This window comes from Stegostoma tigrinum, chromosome 9 (assembly GCF_030684315.1).
Source record: "Stegostoma tigrinum isolate sSteTig4 chromosome 9, sSteTig4.hap1, whole genome shotgun sequence".
Lineage (NCBI taxonomy): Eukaryota > Metazoa > Chordata > Chondrichthyes > Orectolobiformes > Stegostomatidae > Stegostoma > Stegostoma tigrinum.
In genome coordinates this window covers 81,221,103-81,247,964 of record NC_081362.1, presented here as the reverse complement: position 1 = coordinate 81,247,964, position 26,862 = coordinate 81,221,103, and the positions used below count along the sequence as shown (strand labels likewise).

Here is a 26,862-nt window from a genome sequence, read left to right as displayed (position 1 = left end):
TTAAGTTTAAAGGATAAACTGCTGACAAAATATGCAGTTTGTGGCAGGATGTGACACTGCAAAGAAACAGAAAGATGTAAAAGACTTTGTTATTAATCAAGTAATGAGAACAAAATAGTAAGGTGTTTCCCACGAATACACATTGCCAAAACCATAAAATCCCCATGCTGTGGAAGCAGGCCATTTGGCCCAGTGAGTCCACACCAACTCTTCAAAGAGGGTCCCACCTAGGCCAACCCCCACCCCCATCTCTGTACCCCTACATTTCCCCGGGCTAACTCATCTAGCCTTGACACTACCGGCAATCCACTTAGCCTGCACACTTTTGGGAGGAAAGCAGAGCAACTGGAGGAAACCCATGCAGACATGGGGAGAATGTGCAAACTCCACACAAGTGGCTGCCTGAGGGTGGAACTGAACCCGGGTCCCTGGCGCTGTGAGGCTGCAGTGCTAACCACTGAGCCACCGTGCTGTGCCATATAACCTGAGAGCTGTTTGTGGTTAAACATAATCACAGATAAAGATGGGGGCAATGTGAAGTGGTGGTGAGGCTGGGGCTGGGGGTAGGCATGGGGGTATGGTCTTGACTTGATGTGCCTCCTTTTCACTTCTCTGCAGAATCTGGTCACGAGTCATCAACATTTTTGCTAAGAGCTGAGCTGGACGGGAATCAGGCACTCTGTCTGATCACTAGCTGGGCTGTGATCTCCAAGCGTGTTCAAATCTGATTGACCCACTCAGTCTAAAGATGATGGGTGAAATTACTAATGGCCAAAAAGGCTTCAAATGACAAAAACGTTCAGCGATGAGCAGGAATGATGTTATTCTCCTAGTGCTTTCTGTTTGGGTTGGATGTGTGGGAGCAACATTTCAAAAGGGAGTCTCTGGATTACCTATCCCAGAACTCAGCAGCCATAAACCCTATTCACTGGAGTGTCTCCCAACTGGGAGTTCAGTAATATGGAAAGGGGTTGGGCTCCATTATTACTTTAAAGGAATAATTCCAGATCTGTCAGCTCCATTGAACCCTCAACGTAGTTTGCACAACCAACAGATATTTTGACACATTCCACTGTGTGAGTCACAACACTCTGAATCCCTTTTTTAAGCCAGGCATGAGAAAACACTAACATCACCACAATGACCGTTAACGCCATTCTGAATTAGTCGGTTCCAAACCAGCAGAAGTTAGTCATGTAACAGGACCTTTGAAAGAAGGCGAGCTGATCGGATGTGCTTTTGAGATGACAGGGTAACTGCACGTAACAAATAAAACGTGCACTTTGGGGAGAGAAATGTACTCTTTATACAAATGAGCTCAGACATTTCTGTTTTGATCAGCGTTTCAAGTGCAACTTAAAGGGAGATGGGACAAAAGAAACAAGGACGGGGTATATCAGCATCTGCCATTCTTAACTTGTGTAGCAATAAAAATCCTACTCTTGTGTGCCACAGAATACAACAAGCATAACGGTAAAAAGCAGCCAGCAAAGAGAGACAAAAGAGCAGTATCTGTGAAGCAAAAGAGAAAAGTTATCGCTGGCTTCTGCTGCCCTTACCTGTTCCCAGAATGGGACATTTCTCGCAGTTTGTGCCCCAGGCCTTGCCAACGCTGCAACAGCACATCTGCTTGCTGAGCTGCACAGACAGAGGGTGCATGCACTGCTTTCCTGCACTGACAAACCGGTAGCAGGGCCCTTTCTCTTCAATTAAAAGATTTTCAGCTGCAGCAGAGAGAGAAACAAAAAAGGGAGGGAGGTTGCCAGAAATGATCCAAGAGAGAGAAAAAAAAACCTGCAGAAATTCCATCACCAGCTGACAAGGACAGAACAGCGAACAAAGCTTAAAAAAAATCAACATACATTAAGGCGTGACTATGTCTATATACATATGTGCGCCAACATAGACACATTTGGAGCATCCTTTGTACCAGATTAAAGCCCCAGGACATGAAGGACATAGGTTTTACATTGGCAACCATCTGACTAATACATGAAGTGTTAAACCTTATGAAAAGCAACATGCTCCAAGCAGTAATGGGCAGGTTGTGAGTACCTTGTTACATGCATTTGTGTTAGTACAGCAGGAGCTTTAGCATCCAGGAATGGCAGACAATTTCCATTACGCTCGAAACAAAACAAAAACGTTTAAAAAAAAATACAACTACCTCCAAGGTCACTTCACTGAAATGACTTTGGCATGCTGGCAGACAAACCAAATCATTCCCTTTGGCAGGCAATTGAGGCAATTTTCTTCCTCTTTCCAATCGGAGTTTGGTTAGTTATAATTGTATTAGACAAACTACATGTGCAGAATGTTTATCTTCTGTTAAATTGTCATTCTTTCTTGACAAACAGGCCTGTGTGGTGCCTAGCTAACATGGGACAGTATGTGCAGTTTAGTCCTACCAATTACAATTGAAGTCATTCAGCATTCTCAAAAGGGTACCAAGCTTAGCCAAAGGAAAAGCTCCACTTTGACCTTTTGCACATCCCATTCCCATGGCATCCTTAAAAAAGAGGGGGATTATTAAGTACTGAAATGGGCTGAATCAGACCTACAGAGCCAAAAATAAAATTACAAAAAAACCCTCCAAAACTGGGAGTGGTGAAGTGGCCTCTGCAACCGACTTGTGCAGCCAAACACTCCAACAGTGCAGAGTTCAAACAGGCTCCCTTCACCACGGTGGGTCAAGGGAGCGTTGGCAGCACAAATGGTCTAAGCAGCCAATGAGATGCAGGCACTCAAGGTGTTGCTTCATTTCCCTGCATCAATGGTTCCCAACTGAGGGAAATAGGTCAAAGCAGAACTGGTATCTACAGCTGGTTCCAATGTGACAGCAGCATTCATTCCAGTACCATTGCTGTGATGCCACAGTCAACACCACGTCTTAACCCCTCCCCAAGAATCTTAAATTTGGGTTGTCTGTTTGCAGAACTTTATGGAGAAGTGGTGAATGCAAACGGTCAACAGAGAAGGCCCAGTTGTGTAGCCATCTACAAAACTGGTGCCAGGAATTTTATGAAGCATCTGCAACAACTACATTGGTGTCAGGCTGACAGTACGTTCAAATAATGCCGAGGAAAATACAACTGTTACCACTTAACATGCTGTCTTTGACGATAACTTTCTTTCACAGCTGCTTACCCAGTGTGAGATTTTATACAGATATACATTGGTAAAATGTGGAATTCAGTTTGAACTTATGGTTTCTCCATTTTACACTCACAACAGCATTTGAGAATGAATTCACAGCCACAAACTAAACCCAGTTGTGTTAGGTTTTACACCGTATCCATGAACATTAATGACACGACATATTTTGACAGCAATAGAAGAAAAAAGTAGTTGACCTGGAATTAAACCAGTTTACATGACTTTTTATAGTTATAGTATACCATGCTTTCAGTCACTTTCTCTTGGCAGAAAGCTGTAATAGTGCCCTGGAAATTTGTAAGGAAGAAGCACAGAATGGTACAAGGAGAGGCTAAGTTTATTCTGCCAGTGAGGAATACCCTATTGAAACCTGAATGATAATCTCAAACAGCAGGATTTCTTTTTAACAAACTTGGTTTCCTGCCTATCGCCACTACGTGTCATTGCCTATATTGCAAAAGAACGCTTAAACATGCTAAATAGAACCATAGACATGATACAGCACAGATGGGGCCCACCCTATCCATACAACCCAAAGACACCTAGGTGCCTTTTCTAATCCCATCTTCCTGCAAACCATCCATAGCCCTGCAGCCTACAGTACTTAAGGTGCAGATTCAGGTACTTTTTAAAAGACTCTAACCAACACTAACTCAGGCAGCAAATTCCAGATCCCACCACCCTCTGCTTAAAAAAGATCTTCCTCAAGTCCCCTCTAATCGTTCTGACACCTAGCTTGAATCCGTGAATCCTGGATTTTGAACTGTCTGCCAAGGGAAACAAGATTCTCCTGCCTATTCTATCTCTGCCCCTCACAACTTTGTATACTTCAGTCATGTCACACTTCAGCCTGCTCTGCTCCAAAATAAAACCCAACCTCTCCAATCTCTCCTCATAGCTGGAATTCTCCAGCCCTGTCAACGTTCTAGTCAATCATCCCTGCACTTTCTCCAGAGAAATTATGTTCTTCCTGGAACGTGATGACTAGAACTACACAAAGCGCTCCAGTTATGTCACTTCATCATTATATCCCTACTTGTGTATTTTATAACTACCAATGAAGGAGAGCATTCCATATGTCTTCTTTATAACCTGATCTACCTGTACTGCTACTTTAGGGACCAGCGCACTTGCGCACACCTCTCTCTTCATCCATCCCTCAGTATATCCCTGTTTATGGTGTGTTCCCTTTAAAAAGTTTGACCTCATGAAATGCATCACCTCACACTTATCAGAGTTGAACTCCATCTGCCACTTTCCGCCCCATTCCATCATTATTTTGGAGCTTACGGTTCTCCTCTGCACTATCCACTACACGGCCAATTTTTGTGTTGTCTACATATTTCCCATTGTGCACCCCTCCCAACCCCACAGGTTCAAACCCAAATCATTAATGTATAAAACAGCCAGGGTCCCAATACCAAGCTCTGCAGAATACTGCTTGAAACAGTTTTCCATTCATAAGGGCAGCTGTCAACCCTTACCCGTTGTTTCCTGTCAGTAAGCTAACTTTGGATCCAATTTGATACATTACCCTGTATCCCATGGGATTTTACTTTTTTGACCAGTCTCCCATGTGAGACCTTTTCAAATGCCTTACTAAGATCCATGTCGACAGCATCCATTGCTCTACCCTCATTGATCCTCCTCGTCACTTCCTCAAAAAATTCAATTACATTTGTAAGGCATGACCTTCCCTTAACAAAGCCGTACTGACTATCCCTGATGAGTCCCATGCCTTTCTAAGTGACATTTTATCCAATTTCTCAGCATTGATTTTAACAATTTACCCACCAGTGAAGTAAAGCTAATTGGCCTAAAAAAGTTTGGCATTTCCTTTCTACCCTTTTTAAACAACGGAACCACATTTACATTCCTCCAGCCTTCCGGCACCTCACCTGTGTCTAGATTGGAAAATAATCCTCAGAGCATCCGTTATTTCCTCCAAGACCACCTTCAACATCTGAGGGAACAATCTACCCAGCCCTGGCATCTTATCCACTTTCAAGGATTCCAACTCTCTGAATGCTTCCTCTTTCTGTGTGATTATTTTGTTTAATATTTCACACTACTCCTCTTGGATTACTATATCCACATCATCCCTTTCTTTTGTGAATATGGAGGTGAAAAATCCATTTAAAATTCTTCCCATATCCTCTGCATTTCATACAAGTTCCCTTCTTTATCTCTGACAAGGTTCCACTTTTTCTTTAACTATCTTTTTGCTCCTTAAATACTGGTAAACATCTTCGAATTTTCCTTTATCTTATTCATTAATATTTTTTCATGCCCTCTCTTTGAAGATGGGGGGGGGGGAAATCCAGATCTAGCAGTACCATATTTAATTTTGAATGGGGCATGTCTGCTTTGTGCCCGAAGGATCACATTCTTTAGTGCCTCCCACAGGTTTCCCATTGATTTCTCCTTTAGCAGACCTGTCCAGTCCACCTCTGCCAAATTACTTCTCGAATTTGTAACACTTACCCCCTACCCAGTTAAAAACTTTTGTTCCCTTGTATCTCTGTCCCTTTCCAAATCCCAAATCTAACCCAATTGTGATCACTAAATGACCAAAGTTATTAACTACAATCCATCCAGAAAGTTAGAAAGGCTGCTATCCTTGTACCTTGTCTGTGGCATCAGTATAAAAGAAAATAAAAAGTACTTTTTGCATGATACATTTCTTAGGAATGGGAGGAATTAACATTAAACCTTCCAAGTTTCTGATGCGTGTAGAAATGTTCTGTTTTTAGAACAGATATGCATGAAACATGAAAATTAGGAGCGTCCCTTGAAAGGCTAGCTATCCCTTCAAAGTAGATTTAAGCTGTGCGAGAATGTAAAACAGGATTGAGTCACAAACGTCACTCTTTACATACGTCCTGTTCCATTTTCTACTCCACTGACTTCATGCGAAATGTTCCCATCCATTTCGCATTCCTGTCCAAACAGAATTTCACTCTCCACATTAGTTCACCCACAACCCAGAGTCCCTTCAGAGGTAATTATTCGTCTTTGTGATATTCACTTTTGGGTGCAGCAATGTTCCATGGCTGAAAGACACCAGTCTAATACTTACAGAAACCCAACTTTGGAAATGCATGCAAAGCTTTCAGGGGCCTGAGGACCCAGTTTCAAACAGGTTCTGGTAAATATCACTTACGGACACAGGCGGTCTGTGCAGGACTTGAAACAAACCCAGGCTCACATGTGCACCTATAACTGCCCAGGGTATTCAGGCATTCTCCATGTGAGCACACCCCTTGGAGTTGGCATTCATTGATATGTACAAAACAAGACGTTGTATATAAGTGGGCATCCAGGACTGGCAATGATGCCACTATTGTAGCGTCAACAACTGCTGTATAAATTGGGGGCATCAATGAAGAAACTTCAAACCTCCTCAGAAGCTAATATTGGAATCTCACCACTACGCTGTAGCAATTTTGTAGATGCATTCTAATTATTCTTTTTTTACCCTAACGATGTGTTTGTCATAAATCTTATGAGCATTCTCCCGCTTCATTGGAAATAAGAATCAGGAAAAGAGACAAACGATATTGGCTGCCAAGCTCCCAGCCTACCACTTCCTGGCAAACCTTTGCTTTTCTGTATATTTGTAGTCAGTTGTCAAACTGGCAAAAATAATTACCAGGTAAATAATTTAGCAACATGGTATAAATTGAGGCATGGAACTTCAATGTCATTTTAGATTTGGGAAAGAAAGAGCAGCCATTTCATAGCTGGACAAGATTTGATTAGAAAATATCGGAAAATGAAAACCTTTGTGCAGCAATCTCACCTTCCTGTGTTCCTCCTTGTGTCTGACAAATTCAATCGTTCAGAAAATCGTGGGCAGCCTCATAATTATGGCCCCATTTTAACTCTGATAATCGCTCGTGTAGCAGGAGAACATTATGGATGAATTCAGTCCAGAACTTATCATCCTCCCAAATGCTTGCATAACTTGGCTTGGATGAAATGTATTTCTGGCACTTTATGGGCTGGCGCAGTGCGTTTCAACATGGCTAGAATGGATTCATGTCTGAGTCACATTGTGATGAAGCCAACAGCATAAGAAGCGAGTGAGCACTGATTTATGGAAAATAATTCAGGCTGAAATTTCTGAGTATATAAGAATTCATCACGCTTGTCATTTATACTAAATCAATAAAAAGAGTTACTATTGAACTCAATTCCAATTTGATGAAGATTTGCATGAAAGTACAATCGTCTTCCTCTCCTTGGGCCTATTATATGACTTAAAATTGCTAGTTCCTAAGCCTCCAACACTTCCACTTATTTTGTCTGCCTTCAAGCGACTGCCAGCTTGCTTGTGCTCAGATCCTTAACAAGTTTCTCGTAACCATTCCCTACTTTGGCATTATCCCAATATAAAAGCTGTTATGCATTCTTCATTTTTTGTGTCATATCCAAGGTACCTCTAGACAAATCCGTTCCAAATAAAGATCTGGCATCCATCTTTGGACAAGAATTGCCATTTTAAATAAGAAACGGTAACATGCATTTCACAAGCATCTTTAACATGCTATCAAATCTGAAAGTGCTTCAAGGAGAATGACCAATAGACCACAAGGTAATATGGACCAGGTGGCAACAAGTTTAGTCAACCAGGCAGATCTTAAGTATTGTTTTTAAGGAGGAAGACAAGTCAAAAGACATTGAAATTTAGGGAGGCAATTCTAGAACTGAGAACATTGGCGACTCAAGGCATGACTGCCAATGGTGGTGCATTCAAAATGCAGGATGCTCTAGTGACCGGGATCTCAGATGCACAATATGGGGAGCCAGGGGTCAGCTGTAGAGGCTCTGGTTGCCAAGATGACCTCTTTAAAAGGCCCGATGTCTTGACCGGGACCTTGTCTCAGTTATAATAAAAACAATCAAACAAAACTATTCCTCTAACTCTCACACTTCTTAGTCATGCAAGCTCATGCTATCTGATGCCCTCCCACCCATCCTCCATGGCGCTCATACTCTCCATACTGTCTATGACCCTCCCACCCATCCTCCATGGCCCTTTATAGCCCCCATGTAAATTTAAAACCAACCATGGAGAACCATTAATCCCCATTCATCTGCACGATCCTTTATAGCTCGTGCACCAACATTTTGTTAACATCAACCCACGGCCCTTTACCTTTATACCCTTCATTGCACTACAGACTGTCTTCCAAAGCCATGGTGAGATAAAGTCAGGCACTAAGTATCCATTGAAAATGCCACGACATTTTTTTAAAATTTTATTGACAATATTGCTTTAAGTTCCACAAAATTAAAACATCTTGCAAGTAATTAATCCCTTAAAATACAAATATATGTATTCATAGCACCAGATCAAAGAAAGAAACCTAATCTCTTGGTAACCACTTGAATTTATTAACCAGACTGTGAATATACGGGCTGCCCACTGTGATAATGAAAGGTTGTGTAAGTCATCAAGCTGCACTGATCCTGATGTTAGTAAGCAGTGAAAAAGTTCCACTGATTTCTTTAGTCAACTGCAGACTGGATTTTCGTTTTCAAAAATTGGAGGAGTTTAGGCTTCTAAATGACATGACAGCTTGACAGAGCTTACCCACTTTTCACGCACATTCCTATCTACTCTTAAAAATCCCAAACAGCTACCTGCCTTCTCCCCAGGTGTATCTGACCTGTCCCAGTGGATATCTCCAAACAAGTCTGATGGATTCAGGTTTTTCCCAAAGACTCCAAAGCTCACAAAACTGCCCTTCTAGGATCAGGGCTCCAGGCAGGTTACGCTGTGGCAGCCTTTGAACTTTTTGCCTCTCTTGATAAAGCGCAGAATCTCATGTTAAATCACGTTAACCATTTTCCAACTTTGGTAACGTATGCACACGTGCTCCAGGTCACTCTTTTTCTGCAGCAACTTCTTTCTATTAAACTCAATTTGCCTGATGCCTGCCAATCCCAGTGAAATACATTCTCTTGAGGTCTATTCGGCAGCACGGTGGCTCAGGGGTTAGCACTGCAACCTCACTGTGCCAGGTTCGGATCCAGCCTCGGGCAACTGTCTGTGCAGAGTTTGCCCATTCTCCCCGTGTCTGCGTGGGTTTCCTCCAGGTGCTTCGGTTTCCTCCCACAGTCCAAAAAATGTGCAGGCTAGGAGGATTGGCCGTGCTAAATTGCCCATAGTGTTCAGGGGTGAGTGGGTTATAGGGTGATGGTTCTGGGTGGGATGCTCCAAGGGTCAGTGTGGACTTGTTGGGCCAAAGGGCCTGTTTCCACACTGTAGGGAATCTAATCTATTGCTATCTTTCGCACAGTTCATAATGCGTCCAAACTTTGTTTCATCTGCAAAGTTTAATATGAGCTTTTGGGAAAAGCAGGATTACGTATAACTTCTGCGATGGAGGGGTGTGCTTGTTTGTTACTAGTGTTCATTGAATTATTCAGTGACGCAAATTGAGACCCTCTCCAATGATCCCAGATTGTTGCTTTAGCCCTTAATTTCAGCAAATTATTCACGGGCTTATTATTCATTAAATCTGGGTAATTACGAGGAATTTTCCTAATTGTTGTGGCTGGCGGGGTGGGTTCATAACCAATAGGCAACAAAGGCAGAGGTTGCCTGAGGTCGCTTCATAATCAGAGAGAATAAACCTGCTTGCAATCAGGATGCAGGGGCTTATGATTCCACTGTTTGGCTCAGGATCCTGTCTTGTGGATAGCAAATTCAATAAAAGTTAAGATAATAAAATGTGAGGCTGGACGAACACAGCAGGCCAAGCAGCATCTCAGGAGCACAAAAGCTGACGTTTCGGGCCTAGACCCGAAACGTCAGCTTTTGTGCTCCTGAGATGCTGCTTGGCCTGCTGTGTTCGTCCAGCCTCACATTTTATTATCTTGGAATCTCCAGCATCTGCAGTTCCCATTATCTCTCAATAAAAGTTAAGCCTGCTTCTGTTCAGAAACTTGAATGAACGAATATCTGCTCAAATGCTGCACTTTGCACAGTTTTGCACTGAAATGAATGAACTCAGAGCAGTTCTCCTCACTGAGAGGGTTCAATGAGGTTCACGATAGTCATCAGTCCTTTATTTGACATTCCTACCGTTTAACTATAAGGTTTTTAATGAGACCAAATGGCACCTATCAAGGCAAAAAGGCAATAATACTGACTACAGCCAGATAATTGTAAACACACATTTCAAAGGGCTATTTATATTAATGACCCATAATAATAAGTACCATGATCCCTGAAAGATTACTTAAGTAAACTTGCTGATGCTCTTTTGACCAGAAAGGTCATGACCTTCTCTTCCTCGGCTGTCAGCAGTAAAATTTGTCTTCGAAATTTAAGCTGCTCTTGTTTAAACTGACTCAGGCGGTGAAAGAACTGTTCAGTTACATTTAGTGGGACATCCCATCATTTGAGTAAGATTATTTCTAAGTCACACTTATCTGAAGATAAAAACCATCATAAAGGTATGGGGATTTTACTCTTAAACCTCTCTCCTCATATCCCCCAACCTTCAGCCTACGTTCCCACTGAAATTGCTGTTGCCAGAACTAATCTAGCGCAATTATTTCCCAGAGACTTTATCATCAAAGAATGAAAACTTGGCAACAGAAAGGACTTCAGTAGGTTTCTGGAAGAGTCAGTAATGATTTTCTTCTAGATGATGAAGTAAATGCTCAAGAGTGTGTGTGTGTGTGTGTGTGTGTGTGTGTGTGTGTGTGTGTGTGTGTGTGTGTGTGTGTGTGTGTGTGTGTGTGTGTGTGTGTGTGTGTGTGTGTGTAAGCGTGTGTGTGTGTGTGTGTGTGCGTGCGTGAGTATGCGCACGTGTGTTTGTGAAAGTGTGTGTGTGAATGAGTGTGTGTGTACGTATGTGTATGTGTTTATGTGTACATGCATATTTGTATTTGTGTGTGAATGAATATGTTGGTTTGTATGTTTGTGTGCGTGTGTGAACGTGTGCATGTGTATGTTCGTGTGTGAACGTGTGCGTGAGTGCATGTGAATTTGCAAATGAGTATAAGCATATGAGTGTGTGTGAGTCTGAGTGAGTGAACTGATTGTGTGTGTGTGTGTCAGGCTGTGTGTGCGTGATTATGTGAGCATGTGAATGAATGTGTGCACGAGTGTTTTGTTTCTATTGGGATGTGCCAAAGTGTGTTTGTGTGTCTGAATGTGACACACATATGTGAGTATGTGAGTGTGAGAATGAGTGTGTGCAAGTAAGTATAAGGGCATGTGTGAGTGTGTGTATCTTGTAACTGGTTCAGAATTGTGTAAAGCATCAAGAAGCAATACAAAGCAAACAGTAGTCTTTGTGCATTTTCTGCATGGAGGGGTCCTTCATGCATTTGAGGGATCACAGAACCATTACAGTGTAGGAGGCCATTCAGCCCACTGTATCTGCATCGCTCTCCAAATCATCATCTGACTCAGGACTGTTCTCCTTCCAACTCTTCCCAGAACTCTGCACGCTGTTCCTTTTAAAATGGCAGTTTGATCAACCTGATTCAATCTGCCTCTACCCTACTCTGAGGCAATATACTCCAGGCTCCAACCATACGCTGCATGACAAAAGCTTCCTAGCATCTTGTTTTTGTTTCTTTTGTCAATTAGTTTAAATCTGTACCCTCTTGCTCCTTTCGAGAGTGGGGACGGTTTCTCTCTATCAATGCTCTGCAGGCCCCTGATGATTTTGAAGACTTCTATCAAGTCTCTTCTCAAGCTTCTCTTCCCCAAAGTAAAGAACAGCAGCATCTCCATCCATGACCAGTTCCCCATGTGGGAATGTACAAACCTACAGCCAGTAGCAAGGCTGGTGAAGCAACATTCCTGGCAGTGTCTGAGCTCACCATCCATTTAAGGGCAGTAAGAGGCTCTAAAACAGAAATTACTGGAGAAACTCAGCAGGTCTGGCAGCATCTGTGCAGAGATGGAGCCCAGAGGACTGAAACACAGTGAGACAAACCAAGGGATGGATAATGGTAAGTCGGGGCATCCATCCCAATTTCAACCCAACTGTCTTCCTCTCCCTCTGAGCTCTGTCTCCTGCTATCATTTTATCCCTTCACCACTCCTCCCTCACCCTCTGTCTTCACATATACTACCTTTTCCAAGCTACTACTAGTTCTGAAGGAGGGTAGCTGGATCCAAAATATTAGGACTACTTTCTCTCCACAGATGCTGGCAGACCTGTTGGGTTCTTCAGTCATTTCCGTTTTTGTTACAGATTTCCAGCATCTGCAGATCTCTAAGGGGCTCTTGTCATTGCCCACAAGCTTCAACAGCTTCAGGAGGCCAACCCAGAGTGCTGGTGGCAGCGCGGAGGGGATCACAAGGGCACCACAACACAGAGGCGCTCTCATTGACCTGCACAGCAGAAATCAAACTAATAGGATCCAGCCTGGTTTGGAACTTTCAATTGGAAAGGACATATCTTTACTTCTGTGCCCTGAGTCTCCAGCACCAGTATTCTCCTCAAAACAGTCTGTTACAGTAACAATAGCCTCCATGGAGGACAGCTAGTGAGAATTCAGGAGTTACTTATTGCAGGATTCTGAACCTCTGACCTGCTCATGCAGCTATTTATGTGATTGGTCCAAGATACCAAAGTGTGGAGCCGGATGAACACAGCAGGCCAAGCAGCATCTCAGGAGCACAAAAGCTGACGTTTCGGGCCTAGACCCTTCATCAGAGAGGGGGATGGGGAGAGGGTTCTGGAATAAATAGGGAGAGAGGGGGAGGCGGACCAAAGATGGAGAGAAAACAAGATAGGTGGAGAGGAGAGTATAGGTTGAGAGGTAGAGAGGGGAGACGTCAGTCCAGGGAAGATGGACAGGTCAAGGAGTCGGGATGAGGTTAGTAGGTAGGAAATGGAGGTGCAGCTTGAAGTGGGAGGAAGGGATGGGTGAGAGGAAGAACAGGTTAGGGAGGCGGAGACAGGCTGGACTGGTTTTGGGATGCAGTGGGAGGAGGGGAAGAGCTGAGCTGGTTTTGTGATGCAGTGGGGGGAGGGGATGAACTGGGCTGGTTTTGGGATGCAGTAGGGGAAGGGGAGATTTTGAAGCTGGCGAAGTCCACATTGATACCATTGGGCTGCAGGGTTCCCAAGCGGAATATGAATTGCTGTTCCTGCAACCTTTGGGTGGCATCATTGTGCCACTGCAGGAGGCCCATGATGGACATGTCATCTAAAGAATGGGAGGGGGAGTGGAAATGGTTCACGACTGGGAGGTGCAGTTGTTGTGTGATTGGTCCACTTCAGTTTCTGGTCAATCGCAGGATATTGATAGTGGGTGATATGGCGATAGCATTACCATTGAATGTCATGGGCGGTGGTTAGATTCCCTCCTGTTTGAGACAGTTATTGCCTGGCACTTGTGTGACATGAATGTTACTTAGCACTTAACAGCCCAAGCCTGAATACAGCTATTGAAGCAATGGGGATACAGACTTCTTCTGTCTGAGGAGCTGTGAATGGTGCTGAATATTTGGACAATCATTGGCAAACATCCCCACATGTGATGTTACAATGGCATGCAGGTCATTCATTAATGCAGCACACCATCCTTTCTGCTGCTCATACAGTGATGCCCTGCGACTGAGATGATTGACCTCCAGCATACACAACACCCCTGCTTTGTGCCACGTATGACTTCAACTGGCAGACAGCTATTCCCCTGACACCCATTAACTCCAGTTTTGCTAGGACTCCTTGATGGAGCAAAATGTGGAAAATCTGTCTTTATTTTCACAAAGGGCTTAATCTGGACCGTGAAACTCAGTTAGCTACCAGATAAATCCAGCAATGAGCTAATCAAAAATGAGAAGCAGCTGCTGGGAGCTATAATTAGTGCATTCTTTCCTCATGCAGAGTTTAGCATGGTATGATACTGCATTTCCTAATTCATGTTCTGTGAAAGAACACAGAGGCGTTTTTCAGAGAAATCCATTTCACTACAAGGTAAAGAGAGAAGGGATGCAGTCAAGGTGCCGCGGTGACATCTCAAGGTGGATGAGTGTGTCAGTTTTGAATGCTCCCCAAACCCAGCCAGTGCACCACACCCTTGGAAACAGAGAAAGCCATTTTCTGCTCTATAACAAGTACACAACTTCTTCCATATCCGCTTCCTTCGCCAATTACTAAGGTTTCTGCTTACATTAGCTGCTTGAGACCTCTGTCGTTCCTACCAGCTTCCCACTCCACCAGCCAAGTTTCACTGGTTGGGTTTACATTGATGTGGAGGGATTTTGCAAGGGATTCCACAGGCGAGTCAGTACAGGCTGGTTGGTCAAATCTTGCGCCCGATTCCAAAAGTCAGCAATGCACAGCTACAGGGCAGGCAAATAATGAAAAAAAAATTCACAACTGGAAAACAAAACAACGCAAGAAAATTTTAGTTCACATCGTTTAGGCTTGCAGCTTGTATATTTTCTGAAGTTCGACGTTACTGCAGTGTTAGTGGCGGACATGCACCAAAAGAGGTCAAAAGAGGCAAAATGAGAAAAATATATCGAACGCCAATAAAGGTCTAACCATTCTCAGGCATTGAGAGTGCTGAAAGCTGAGTAATTCACTGCTCTCCTACAGGATCCATGATCTATAGAGGGAATTCACTGCTCACTGTGATATTTAAATGTTCTTAAGTTGTTTCAGAGTTTTAAAGAAAGAATGAAACGCGATGCAGAGTTTATTTGTACAGATCATTTGAAAGTCTGAAGAATACTTCATATTCACATATTCTGCCAATTTCCTCTTTTGAGTGAAATCTGTTTGACAGTTTGTAAATGCCAAAAGAATCACAGGGATGGTACAGACTTGATGGGTCGAAGGGACTCTTCTAGACTGTACAATTCTAGAAGCTGCTTTTAACTTTCAACCTTTTTACCAAGTTGTGAATATGAAGAGGAAGCAGGCTCAATGTTTTGGGGTTCGTGACCCTTCTTCAGAGCAGCATCTCCAAAGACCTGTTGACTTTCTCCAGCAATTTCTGTTTTTGTTTCAGATTTCCAACATCCACAGTATTTTGTTTGGTTTACTATATAGTTGTGAATGTACTGTCTGTTGGAAAGGTGGAAGCAGATCCAAGTGTAACTTCCAAATGGAAATTGGAAATATAGGTGAGCAGGAAAACATTGCAGAGCTTTCGGGAAACAGCAAGAGAAATGGAATAATTTTTCCAAGAAATGGCACATAATCTCCATTGAGAGAGAAGTTAACCATCTCCCCATGGCATTCAACAGCATGATCCTCACTGGATTCCCTATCATTAACATCCAGGGGGAATACCACTGACCAGGACCAGCCAGCAACTAGAGGATCTGTTCAGAGGATGGGAATTCTGTGGCAAATAACTCACCTCCTGTTTCCTCAAATCCTGTCCACTATCTAAAAGGCAGAAGTCAGGAGTGTAATGGAATACTCCCAATTTCCCTGGATGGGTGCAGCTCCAACAATACTCAAGAAGCTTGACACCAACCAGGGTAAAACAGCCCACTTGATCAGCAATGTTAGACATTTATTCTCTCCAGCACTATGGCAGAATGGTTACAATGCGCACCTACTAACAGGTAGATTGCAGCAAATTGCCAACGTTCCTTCATGCACTTTCTAAAACCCATGTCCAAACATCTAGGAAAAACAACAGCATCAGACAGACAGGAACAGTACCAGCCACAAGTTCCTCTCCAAAATCACGCAACATTCTGACTTGGTACGATATAACTGTTCCTCAACAGTTGCAGGGACAAATTCCTGCAAGTCTCCCCGACAGCATGTTAAGTGTCCCTACATCACGTGTCTATTTTTGGCTGTACATCAAATGCAGTGCCACTGGCTGGGCTAAATGCCCAGTGGACTGACTGAATCGGGCGTCTCACTATCACTGTCTCAGCAGCAGTTACAGATGGGCAATAAATGTTGGTTTTGACAGCACTGCTTATAGCTCAAGAATGATTTTTTTTTAATCCCTAATTTTCCCCCTCAGCCTTTTATCTCCGTACCCTCTGGTCCGACAGTTCTCTGCCAGTGGAACAGGTTTCACCCTGTCTAATCTACCAAAACCTTTCATGGTTTCGAACATGTCTATTAAGTCTCAAGTTGGCAGGCCATGGCTTGGTGGAGCGCTGCACAGGTCAGGGAGAGTGTCTTAGCCATTTATAACCTCCCAGGAATGATGTGCACACAGAGGCAGAGTAATGGATGTAAATTTGCTGGCGATTCAAAGCTAGGTGGGAATGTAAGGTGTAAGGATGGCACTGACTACAAAAGAGATGAAGACAGGTTAAATGATACAAGATGGAATGCAACATGGGGAAGTGTGAGCTCATTCATTTTGGTCATAATAAGAGAAAAGCAGAATAATTGTAAAAGGCTTGAAACTTGTAAAGGTTAATGTTCAGAGAGACTTGGGTGGACTCATAAAAGGAACACACAGCTGGCAGGTACAATAAGTGAATAGAAAGACAAATGGCATTTGACCGTTATAGCAAGTGCATTGGAATACACAAATAAACGAGTGTTGCTACAATTGTACGGGGCTTATCTGCAGTACTGTGCAATATTAGTCTCCACAGTGGAAGGATGATATACTTTCAATGAAAGCATGGCACAGAAAGTTCACGAGTTGGTCTCTCAGCTGAGAGGGTTATCCAATGATGAGAGGATGAGTAAATTTCATTGATGTTCTCTGGCATCAGAGGAATAAAGGGTAACCTCATTGAAACTTTGTTGATGCAGAAGGGGCTGAGAAACAGTAGATATTGAGAGATTGTTGTCCCTGGCTGTTGGACAATCTCAGGACAAGGGAATGATCATTTAGGACTGAGATGAGCAGAGTTTTTTTCAGTCAAAGGCTTGTGATCTTTTGGTGTTGTGGGTGCTCCATCGTCGCACATGTTTAAGGCTATTAAGGCTATCTGTCTACCTATTAAGGTAGACAGATTTTTGGTCTCTCAGACAGTTTTGAGAGCAGGCAAGAAGGTGAGTTGAAACTCAAAATCAGCCACTGCATGGCAGAGCAGGCTCAGTAGGCCAAATGGCCTAGTCCTGCTCCTCATGCTTGTGGCTTTCAATACAGGAGGACGTTACAACCCGGGGTACGAATCAGATGCCCAGTTTTCTTCATATTGTTAATGATGAAAGAAGCAACAGGCATTCTGGCTCTGACACCATGTGTAAGGCAGGAATTCACTATGACTGACAATGGGCCTGCCGTTGATTGGAATAGATACATAGCTGGAGTCTTCGTACACGCTAATCCAACAATGTCACTCAAAACCTGGGCCAGTGTTCTTATTGTGCAACAACATGATACAGAATGAAAGCAGAGTAATGGAACTAAATTGTAGCACTACTTTTACAGGGTCACTGGAGAAACAATATTAGCTGATTGGCCACCTTCTGAGCTGCTACTCTAACCCGAGCCTAAAAAGGCTATTAAAGAATGAATGCCTGTTGAAATTCACAAACACCTTCTTGAGTGTGTGAAAGATTACTGAAGCCAGATCTCCCCGTCCTTCCCAGAGTGCCAAACAGCCAGATACAGTAAATGCAGGATTTGCTAGCATTAACTGCTGTAGTTTGGGCTAAATGTTTCAAATTTACCCTTGTCTCACAAGTGACCCCTTGTGTTTATGGCTGGGGATGAATGTTCCTCTCAGTAAAACCCTGTCAGGTGCTGGGGCTCAGATTCCTGACCACGAGGCACATAATGAGATAACTGTTACCGTCGCTGCAACTTTCAATGCCCCAAAACTTATGAGATGTATTGGCTCAGTGCATTGACTACGATGGATCTAATGGCAAACAAAGCAGCAAAGCAACCATTCCTGGAGTATTCAAGATGTAAAATTTCACTTGGAAAGGATGATGAAAGCAAGAGAGAAGTCTCTGCTTCTCGTATGAACACAGATACGTTCTGTGTTCGCAGGGAGGTTAGAATACTGCAATGAGATCTTACTTTGAGGAAATACCTAATCGTCCACGGTCTGGTTATTAGTCAGTTTAAGCCTTTTTAATTAAAAGAGCATGCTTGTAGACTGAGCACAGCCAGTCTGTGCACAGTGCTGAGATTTAGTCTCAGACAACGAGCAGATGGATTTTTCTTTTGAAAGAGGTAGCTTTATGTTCTGCTATACGGGCCAATTTACAAAATGTTTCTGGGGTTCTTCATTCATTCAGTCTTTCTGCCCAGTTCTGCAATGCCAGCTGAAGACACTTCACTGAGGATGTGTCACTGAGGTTCTGGTTACTTTTCTTCCTGGCCAGGGATTAGAGGTTAAAGGCTGATTTGCATTCCAATTGTTTCGTTTCCCACAATTACAGCATTATGTCCTAATTACAGCTTCCTAAGTGTAGAATGGTACTTGATGTGACAACATGTTTACAGTATGGAAACAGACCATTCAGCCCAACACCTTCATGCCGGAGTGAATTAATTTCATTTGGGAATGGTTCCATCTATTGACCAATAGCGCTTCACGTAAGAACGTAAGAAATATTCATCCCCTGAAGCTTGCATCCAGAACTGACCTGGTATCGCAGCCCGTCTTCCTGCAATGACTCCAAGTCTCTTAATTCTCTCAGAATCTGCTGAGATCTGACTTGACTGTACTCAATGACTGAGTGTCTGAAACTATCTTAGTTGAGAATTAATAAGATTCTACGTCGTCTGAGTGAAGGAGTTTCTCTTCATCTCAACTCGAAATGGCTGCCAACTTTATTCTAACACTAAAACCCTCTGTTCCAGACTCTCCGGTCAGGGAAATATCCTTCCAGCACAGACCATGCCCTGGTCCAAGAATTTTAATTGTACCACTGAGGATACAGTATCTTCATTCAAAACCACAGGGAATTTGGCCCAATCCACCAAATGTCTCATCTTGGGACAATCCTCTTACCCCAGCAGTCAATTTAACGAACCTTTGTTGCACCCCTTTTCAGTTAAGTATATTATTTCTCAGGTAAGGAGACCAAACATTGTACTGTATTCCAGGGGTAGTCTCGACTGGGGCCCCATCCAACTGCAACAACACTTATGTATTCTTACACTCCAGTTCCCCTGTAATAAAAGCTAACAGAACATTTTCTTTCCAAATTGTTTGCTGAGATTTCAAGCTACTCACCACTTGATCTTATCAATCAATGAACCTATTCATTATCAATAATTATTGGCAGCACAATGGCCCAATCTTTGGAGAGTTGGTGCAGACTTGATGGGTCGAACGGTCTCTTCCCACATTGTGGAAGTTCTATGATTCTGACCAACTCAACTATGTGCTCCTGAACTATTTACATCCTCTTCAGTTCTATTTGGGTTTTAACAGCCAATGAGTAGATACAAATACCTGACCTTTGTTTAAACATTAGAATTTACCTTTCTCTTTATGTACTGCCATTGTCTCTTTTTAAGTGCCAGCATTTGTTTTATTTTTATTTTCTTTTCAGAAAAATGAATACAGATATATAAAAGTGACTCATTGGTTTTTGCTGTGGTAAGAAGAAGAAAGGGCATGGCCACTTTTCTAGCTGTGTGTCTAACCCAGACCTGTACACGCCACTGGATTATTTGCTGGTATATTGTAAAGGGATCTTTAGTCAGTATTTAATTTATGCTGCACTTGCCTGGGAGCCTTTCATATTGACACTGTAAAGGAAGCTTGACTCTGTAGGCAAGGCATTCACTGTCAGAGCTTTGTTTCAACAGTACATTTTCTTTCATGGTATCATGCGATATATCCAGCACTGAAACTGACCCTTCAGTCCAAACAGTCAAACATAATCCCAAACTAAACTACTCCCACCTGCTTCCTCCTGGCCCCTATCCCTCCAAACCTTTCCTACTCATGTAAACGTCCAAATGTCTTTTAAATGTTGTAATTGTACCTGGGAGTTCATTCCCCACACACGAACCGCTCACCATGTAAAAATCTTTTTTAAATCTCCCTCCTCTCACCTGAAAAATGTGCAGCCTTAGACTTTAAATTCCCCCATCTTAGGGAAAGAAACAACTACCATTAACCCTATCTACACCCACATGAATTTATAAACTGTGATAAGGTCGTCTATTACCCTCCCATGCTCCAGTGGAAAAAGTCCCAGCCCACTCAAACTTTCTCTATAACTCAACCCTTCCACACCCAGCACAACCTGGTAAATCTCTTCTGAACCCTCTCCAACTTAATATCCTTCGTATAACTGGGCGATCAGAACTGGACAAGGTACTCACCAATGTCCTCCCCTTCACTCTTCCAGTGTTAATTTAATGCAAGTATTTACTATTTTTTAAAATGTTATGTTATCATTAAGAAAAACAAATACAGTTGTATATCTTGTGAATAAACTTGCCAGTTTTTACCAGCAACAACAGGAATGACTGATCTTGTAATGATGGTGAACATGCACAGCATGACATGTAGTTTGGACCAGTATTTACTTGATGCTTCACAACCATCAATAGGCCCAAAGGGGTCTTTTAGTTTATTTTTGCTATATGAGAGGTGACCTGAAAGTGCTGGGGTGACATCAGAGACACACAAGTGGCCAGGAGACACTGCCAGGACACTGCCTTACAGCGCTCACCGTCTAGCCAGAGCTCTTCCTACACTGTTCAACATGTTCCCCAAATACCTCACCCATAGGTTGACCATAAATATTTTACAGCATTTATCATTGTGCCAAGAGAAACCTCACCATTGATCCCTTCAAAATAGTGAAGCCCCAGCACTGATCCCTATGATACACCACTCATTGTATCTTGTTGAACAGAAGGTGACCCATTTATGCCTACGCTGAGCTTCCTGATAGCTAGCCAAGCTTCCAAGCATCGTGAGCTTTTAATTTCTGCAATAACCTTTGATGTGGCATCTTATGAAACGCTTTCTGAAAATCTAACCACAGGACATTCTCTGCTTCCTCTTTATTCACAGCATATCCCTTCCTCAAAAAACACCAAATAACTTGGTTAAATTTGACCTGCCTTTCACACAACGATGCTAGCTCTACCAATCACCTTGAACCTCGTTGAGTGCACCACTATAGCATCTTTAATAAGAATGACTAACTTTTTCGCCGATGACAGATGTTAAGCTAGCTGGCCTGTAGTTTTCTGCTTCCCACATCCGTTCCTTTTTGAATAATGTGATGCAGACAGTATTCTCTAATCTACTGGAACCATTCCTAAATCAACGGAATTTTGCAAATTAAAGCCAACACATCAATTATCTCACAACCTATTTCTTTTATGGCTCAAACCTCAATTTTATCAGGACCCAGTGATTGTCAGGTCAAAGCTCAACAATTTGCTTATTACCACTTCCCTGGAGGTTGTAAGTTCCTGTCATTTCTCCCTCATTTTCATTTCTTGAATTAAAGCTATTTCTGGGTCGTTACTTACATTGCTACATCTGTCCAGGAGACTGGTGCAAAATAGCCGTTCAGTTCGTCTGCCATCTATCATTTTCCATCATTCATCACCCACTTTCCATTGGATCAATGCTTACTTTGTTAACTCCAATTTTTTTAAAAAATGCAAAAATCACACAGCATCAGGTTACAGTGACTTCACCTGATGAAGGATCAGCACTCTGAAAGGTTGTGACTTTAAATATATCTGTTGACTATAACCTAGTGTTGTCTGATTTTTTGACTCTGTCCACCCCAGTTCAACACCGGAAACTACACATCTTAAAAATATCCATTTTCTTTTTCATATTTCCAGCCAGCTCTCTCATGCTGGGGTTTTACGTCCTTATGAATTGTTTAGCCTGCATGCGCTCCATGACTTCGACATCCCTTTCTAAACTCACACGTTCAAACCCGTCTACACACAACAGATAGTAGTGAATCGATGACCCACTTTGCAACCCACTCAATGCAGAGGGCCATTGGGTGCGTAGTCTACCAAGCTGACAATCATGACTAACCCCTGCAAAGTTGAAATTTCTGCCAGTTTTCAAATTGGGATTTGACCATCTTTTCCAACCCCACCGTCCTTAGAACTTGTTTACCTGACCATCATTAAGCTGATTTTCATAGTAAACGCGTCATGGAAGCTGTTGTTGCTAAAGAATCACCCAATTGGATTAGCAATAGCCAGAGATTTAATTTATCTCAATGCAAATCATTGAATCATATTATGGCTTACGTATTAAACGATTAATACACACCATTTCCTGTATATGTTTATATCATTCTATTTTACTGAGACATTCTCCTTTTCTGTTTCATATCGCTCCTGGGTTTATGCCTGTCTTCATTAAAGTTCAACTTCTCAAAAATATGACATATTTAACTTGACAGCAGTAATTTCTTGTCCTTCAGTTAAATGTTTTGTAGGGGAAATGAAATGTCCTCACAATATACATTCTTTGAGAATGCAAAGTATTTGGTTGCATAGTTACTTGCGAAGCGTACTTAATGAAAGAGAAGGGAGAATGTCTGTGTGGATTTTAGCAAAAGGTGAAGTCAACTGCTAAACAGACTGAGATTTAAAAATCGAAATTCACCTCCATGTTTTGGGTTTGATGTGTGTAATTATTATTTCACGGAAACATTGCCTGATGTCGAGTGAACCTCTCAGTTTCTCAGCAGTGTGACAGACATGTGAGAGAAATCATCTGAAGACAGACTTGTTCTCCCGTCTCTTAAGTGTTTTCTCGCAGTTGAAAATGACAGGCTCCAGAACAAAGCGAGCCTTTGAAATGGCAGTCACTGCTTACATAAAGGGATGGCTGCAAAATCTCTTAAAACGCAGAGGTCTTAAGGCACTTACCCTGACAATGTGTAGCATTAACCTGCTTGTAACCCACGGGGCACTCCACCACTTGTCCATTTCCTCGAACAGGGAAAGCTGAAATTGAAGCAAAATCAGATCACTGACACTTACTCATTATCTGTACCCATGCTTTAAAGAAACATGGGCCGGTGAAGATGGAATACATGCAGTGTAAATTTTTTTAAAAATCAAGCGAACAGCATGAAGACAAGGACAGTAAATACCTCAAACCACAGAGAGCATTACTCTTTGGCATCATAAACAGATACAATTTCCTACCTGAATACGCAGCATGTAACAAACATTTTCGTGCACCAGAGTCATCTACATGAAATAAGCTACTGCTTACCAGACAACCATTTTAGTATGGATGTGCGTGGGACTGCTCCCCTACTGCTTCAGATCAACTGCTCAATGTGAGTGACTCAGAAGATGTTGCTAACTAATTAGAGAGCACAGCAGACGCTCAAAAGTGAACGCAGCTACACACAGTTGCTATGAGTGAAAATCACTCAAGGGCGATCCTATTTAGAATAGAATTTATTGTCACATCTAGGTACCTTATACCGAAGATGGCAACTTATAAAAGTTTACAAGCCACCACTGGCAGTGCTGTCTTAGGTACAAGATATATAGGCAAAAATCCATCAGTATAAATTCTTAAAGGAAAAGACTTTCGAAAAATGAAGTTCAGAATGACAGTCATTCCAACCCAGTCCAGACTGGCACCTAGATTCTAGACTCTAGTCTGCACCAGGCCTTGAATACAGACCTTACTGAGCCTCACTTCATGGGTTTCAAGGCCAGGAGAACACTCCAGAAACATCTTGAGGCTGGATGTCCTCACTGAGGCCACACCAGGCTGAGTGACAACTGCACTGGGCCAAGAGATTGCCATGTCAGCTTCACACTGACGAGAATCCAAATCTACACTGAGGCAATTGATTAATGTGTATTCCTAACACGCTCAGTCATGAAGGAACACTGGAGCTCTTTCATTATATGAAATTCAGTTATTTCTCACTGAGCAGTCACTAAAGTGCCATAGTTACAAGCATTTGACTCAAAAGCAAAATGTACACTCTTCAGTTTTGCAACTCACTTCCAAATTTCTAACCGTACCATGACAATTTCATTTCCAAATCAACCTTTAGCTGAGAAGCTAGTCTCATTCTGAGGATCACAATGAAGCTGTCAATGCTGCTCTAATAAATATTGAGAAGCTACAGCTCAGTAATTGTTTCAAACTACAGCCGACAGGAGTTGAATTCACTTTACCTTAAACATTAGAGGCTGTATCTATGAACTTTGTTCTGCCAAGATTCAATGTCCTTGTGCAAATTGACACCCAATGGATGGACCATTGTAGATTCTTTTGTAGAATCTACAAAAGTTAGAAGCTTGGGATTGTTGCTGACTATCAAATGTTGATCAGTCAGTTGGTAATCATGGGGTTGAACATAGTGATAGCAGAGATGGCTCAGAAAGCCAGGCTTGACCCCACTGCAGCCATTCCAAGGAAGCCAAGCAAAATTCACTGGTCGCCTGGCAACTAACTTCCTAGCATTCAGGCTTCCACGTATTTAAAGAGGAATATTCCACCTTCAAGCGCTGTCTTCCATTCAGAAAGCCTGCAGTTCTTTAGTCCCGACAATACCAGACGAAGGCAACAGATACACCACTGTCTGCGGGATTCCCTGCAAGACATGCACCATTCTGACTTGAGATGATATTACCATTTCTTCACTGCCACTGGGTCAAAATCCTGGAATGTCCTCCATTACAGCTCTGTGACCATGACCATACGGTCTCCAATGGTTCATGAAGGCAGCTCATTATCACCATAAATAGTGGCCTGGCCACCAATACCCATATCCCATGAAAGAATAATAAATCTCAGTGTGATTCACTTTCGGGATGGGAGCTGGTCAACAGCAGTGACGTGCAGGAAGCCTCAGAACCAGAGTAAGTTGGTGCAGTTCACCAGGGTGCGCAGGGCTTGCTGTTCAGGGTCTGGGCAGTGATTCCAAAGGGGAGCAGGCCTTTGTTGTTGGGGAGATGTCTGTGAGTCACGAGTTTCTCAATCAGGAGGACTCACTGTCACTCCACCTCAGCAGTTCTCTGCTTTACCAGCCTGTACTGGGGATCACAGAGGTTCAGGGCAGCGATGGGCAATCCAGTTCAGACTTCCTCCTTGACACTACAATCCAACCCTATCTCCAAGCTCTTTCCCAAGGGCTGAATTAAACTCCACCCGCACCCTGTAATCCTGGGAATTAGTGTGTTAACATTTTTTTACCAATATTGCACAGCACAATTTCAAACCGATAAATGAGTACTCACTACAATATTGTACAATGTGGTTTCAACCTGGTGCATTTATTTCATGCAAAATGAAACCCAGATGTTCTCTGTAGGATCTCACTTACATCCAAAGATCCCCCATTGCTTAATTAAAAAGCAGGTAGAATTAACCTTCCTTCACCACTAAAAACCTCATTCGCTACCTCTGAGAACAAATCCAACAGTGTGCTATAATGTCAGCCCTGTCATGGGATGAGTGCTGAAATTGGTTCCCCTGTTTGCCAGGAGCCATAAAGAAGTAGCGGAACATCAGATGTTCTCCAATGTTTTACGTTACGAATTGGTTACGCCAATATTCCTAGGTCAATGCTACAGGTTTGAAATGGGAACTCAGCATGAGTTCCTGATCTGCTCATGTTGCACTGTATCAGATTCATCAGTGGCTGGAACAACATTTCCAAAGTGTTTTACAAACAGCACATTTCCCCAGTTGCCTGCTGCTTCTAATTTGATCAGACTATCTTTTTTCTAATCTGAAACATAAACTGTGCTCTGAAACAGTCAATACAACCACATCTCATGCTGAGAAGACTGTGTAGTACTGCCTTTACCCTGAACTGTACAAAACAGTGGATTAGGAGAAAAGAACAAAAAACTGAATATAAAGAAAATATTGGATAGATTGTTGACAGTTAATTTAATGCAGAATCTCAATGAGAGTATAAACTCTGATTGAAGGACCGAAAGGTTTGTAGCTCTCAGTTTTGTATTTGGCCTAAAACATTGAAATTATTCTCTTGAACCTGTTATTACATTTGAGAATTTTAAACAATGTAGTCCAACACTACTGGAGTTTCTATGATACCACTCAGTGGATTAATATTAATTCATTAGGCTCCAATGGAGCTATTTTTCAACATTGCAGCAGAAACAGAAATCCACCCCTCCCTCAACCCCAGCCTCTCCCCCTCTCACTGCTCCCCTATGAACAATATATCTTTTCTTCCTCTCTCTTACACCCCCAATCAAGAGGGTCTGTTTAGCTGACTCTTCCTTCCTCAAAAAAAAGGACTATCTCCCTCTGTGAAACCCTCTGAGGAATTTCAGTCTCTACAGCTGTCTTTGCTCCTTTGTCCTTTCCAGGTTCTCCCCCACCCACCGGCAACGACCCCTAGCCCATCCCTCCTTTCCCAAGCCTATCCTCCGCCAGTTTCTGCTCTGAGCCCCAAACCAGGACAGGGAGCAGTGCGTTTTGTTCATCTTCATTCTGTCCACCAGTGAGCTGAGGATTCAATAAACTCAGAACAACAGTGTTATGTGGCCCACCATTTCGCCTGAGGGAGGCCCAGAGTGTGGGTGGAAAAGTTACAGAGAACAAGCGGGACATAGTACAACGGCAACAACTTGTAACACCTTTCTTTCCAAAAAAAAGTCGGCAGTCACCCTGAATGTTCTGACTGTTTGGGGTTTGTGGAGTAGACGGCCGGCCGACACATCAATACTGTACTTGTTCATCTTATTGAGAACTGGCAGTAATGTACCGCCTCAATGCACGGATCCTGCAGCCCAATAATCAAGGCAAAGTATCCTTGAACAGAGTGCAGTTCGGACTACTACTTACTTCCT

General features: G+C 42.7%; 1 protein-coding gene across 5 annotated transcripts in view; it reads right to left on the bottom strand.

The window, feature by feature from the left end:
- The window catches only part of ltbp1 (latent transforming growth factor beta binding protein 1), a 432,638-nt gene that overhangs the window by 212,197 nt on the left and 193,579 nt on the right, over positions 1 to 26,862 (bottom strand). For 3 of the 5 annotated variants that reach the window (XM_059648686.1, XM_059648685.1, XM_059648690.1), the window contains 2 exons: positions 22,930 to 23,007; positions 1,560 to 1,724 (listed from right to left, as the gene is read on the bottom strand). In XM_059648686.1, the coding sequence (XP_059504669.1) occupies positions 1,560 to 1,724; positions 22,930 to 23,007 (243 nt within the window). The remainder of the gene's footprint in view (positions 1 to 1,559; positions 1,725 to 22,929; positions 23,008 to 26,862) is intronic. The other 2 variants (XM_059648688.1, XM_059648689.1) reach the window with 1 other exon arrangement.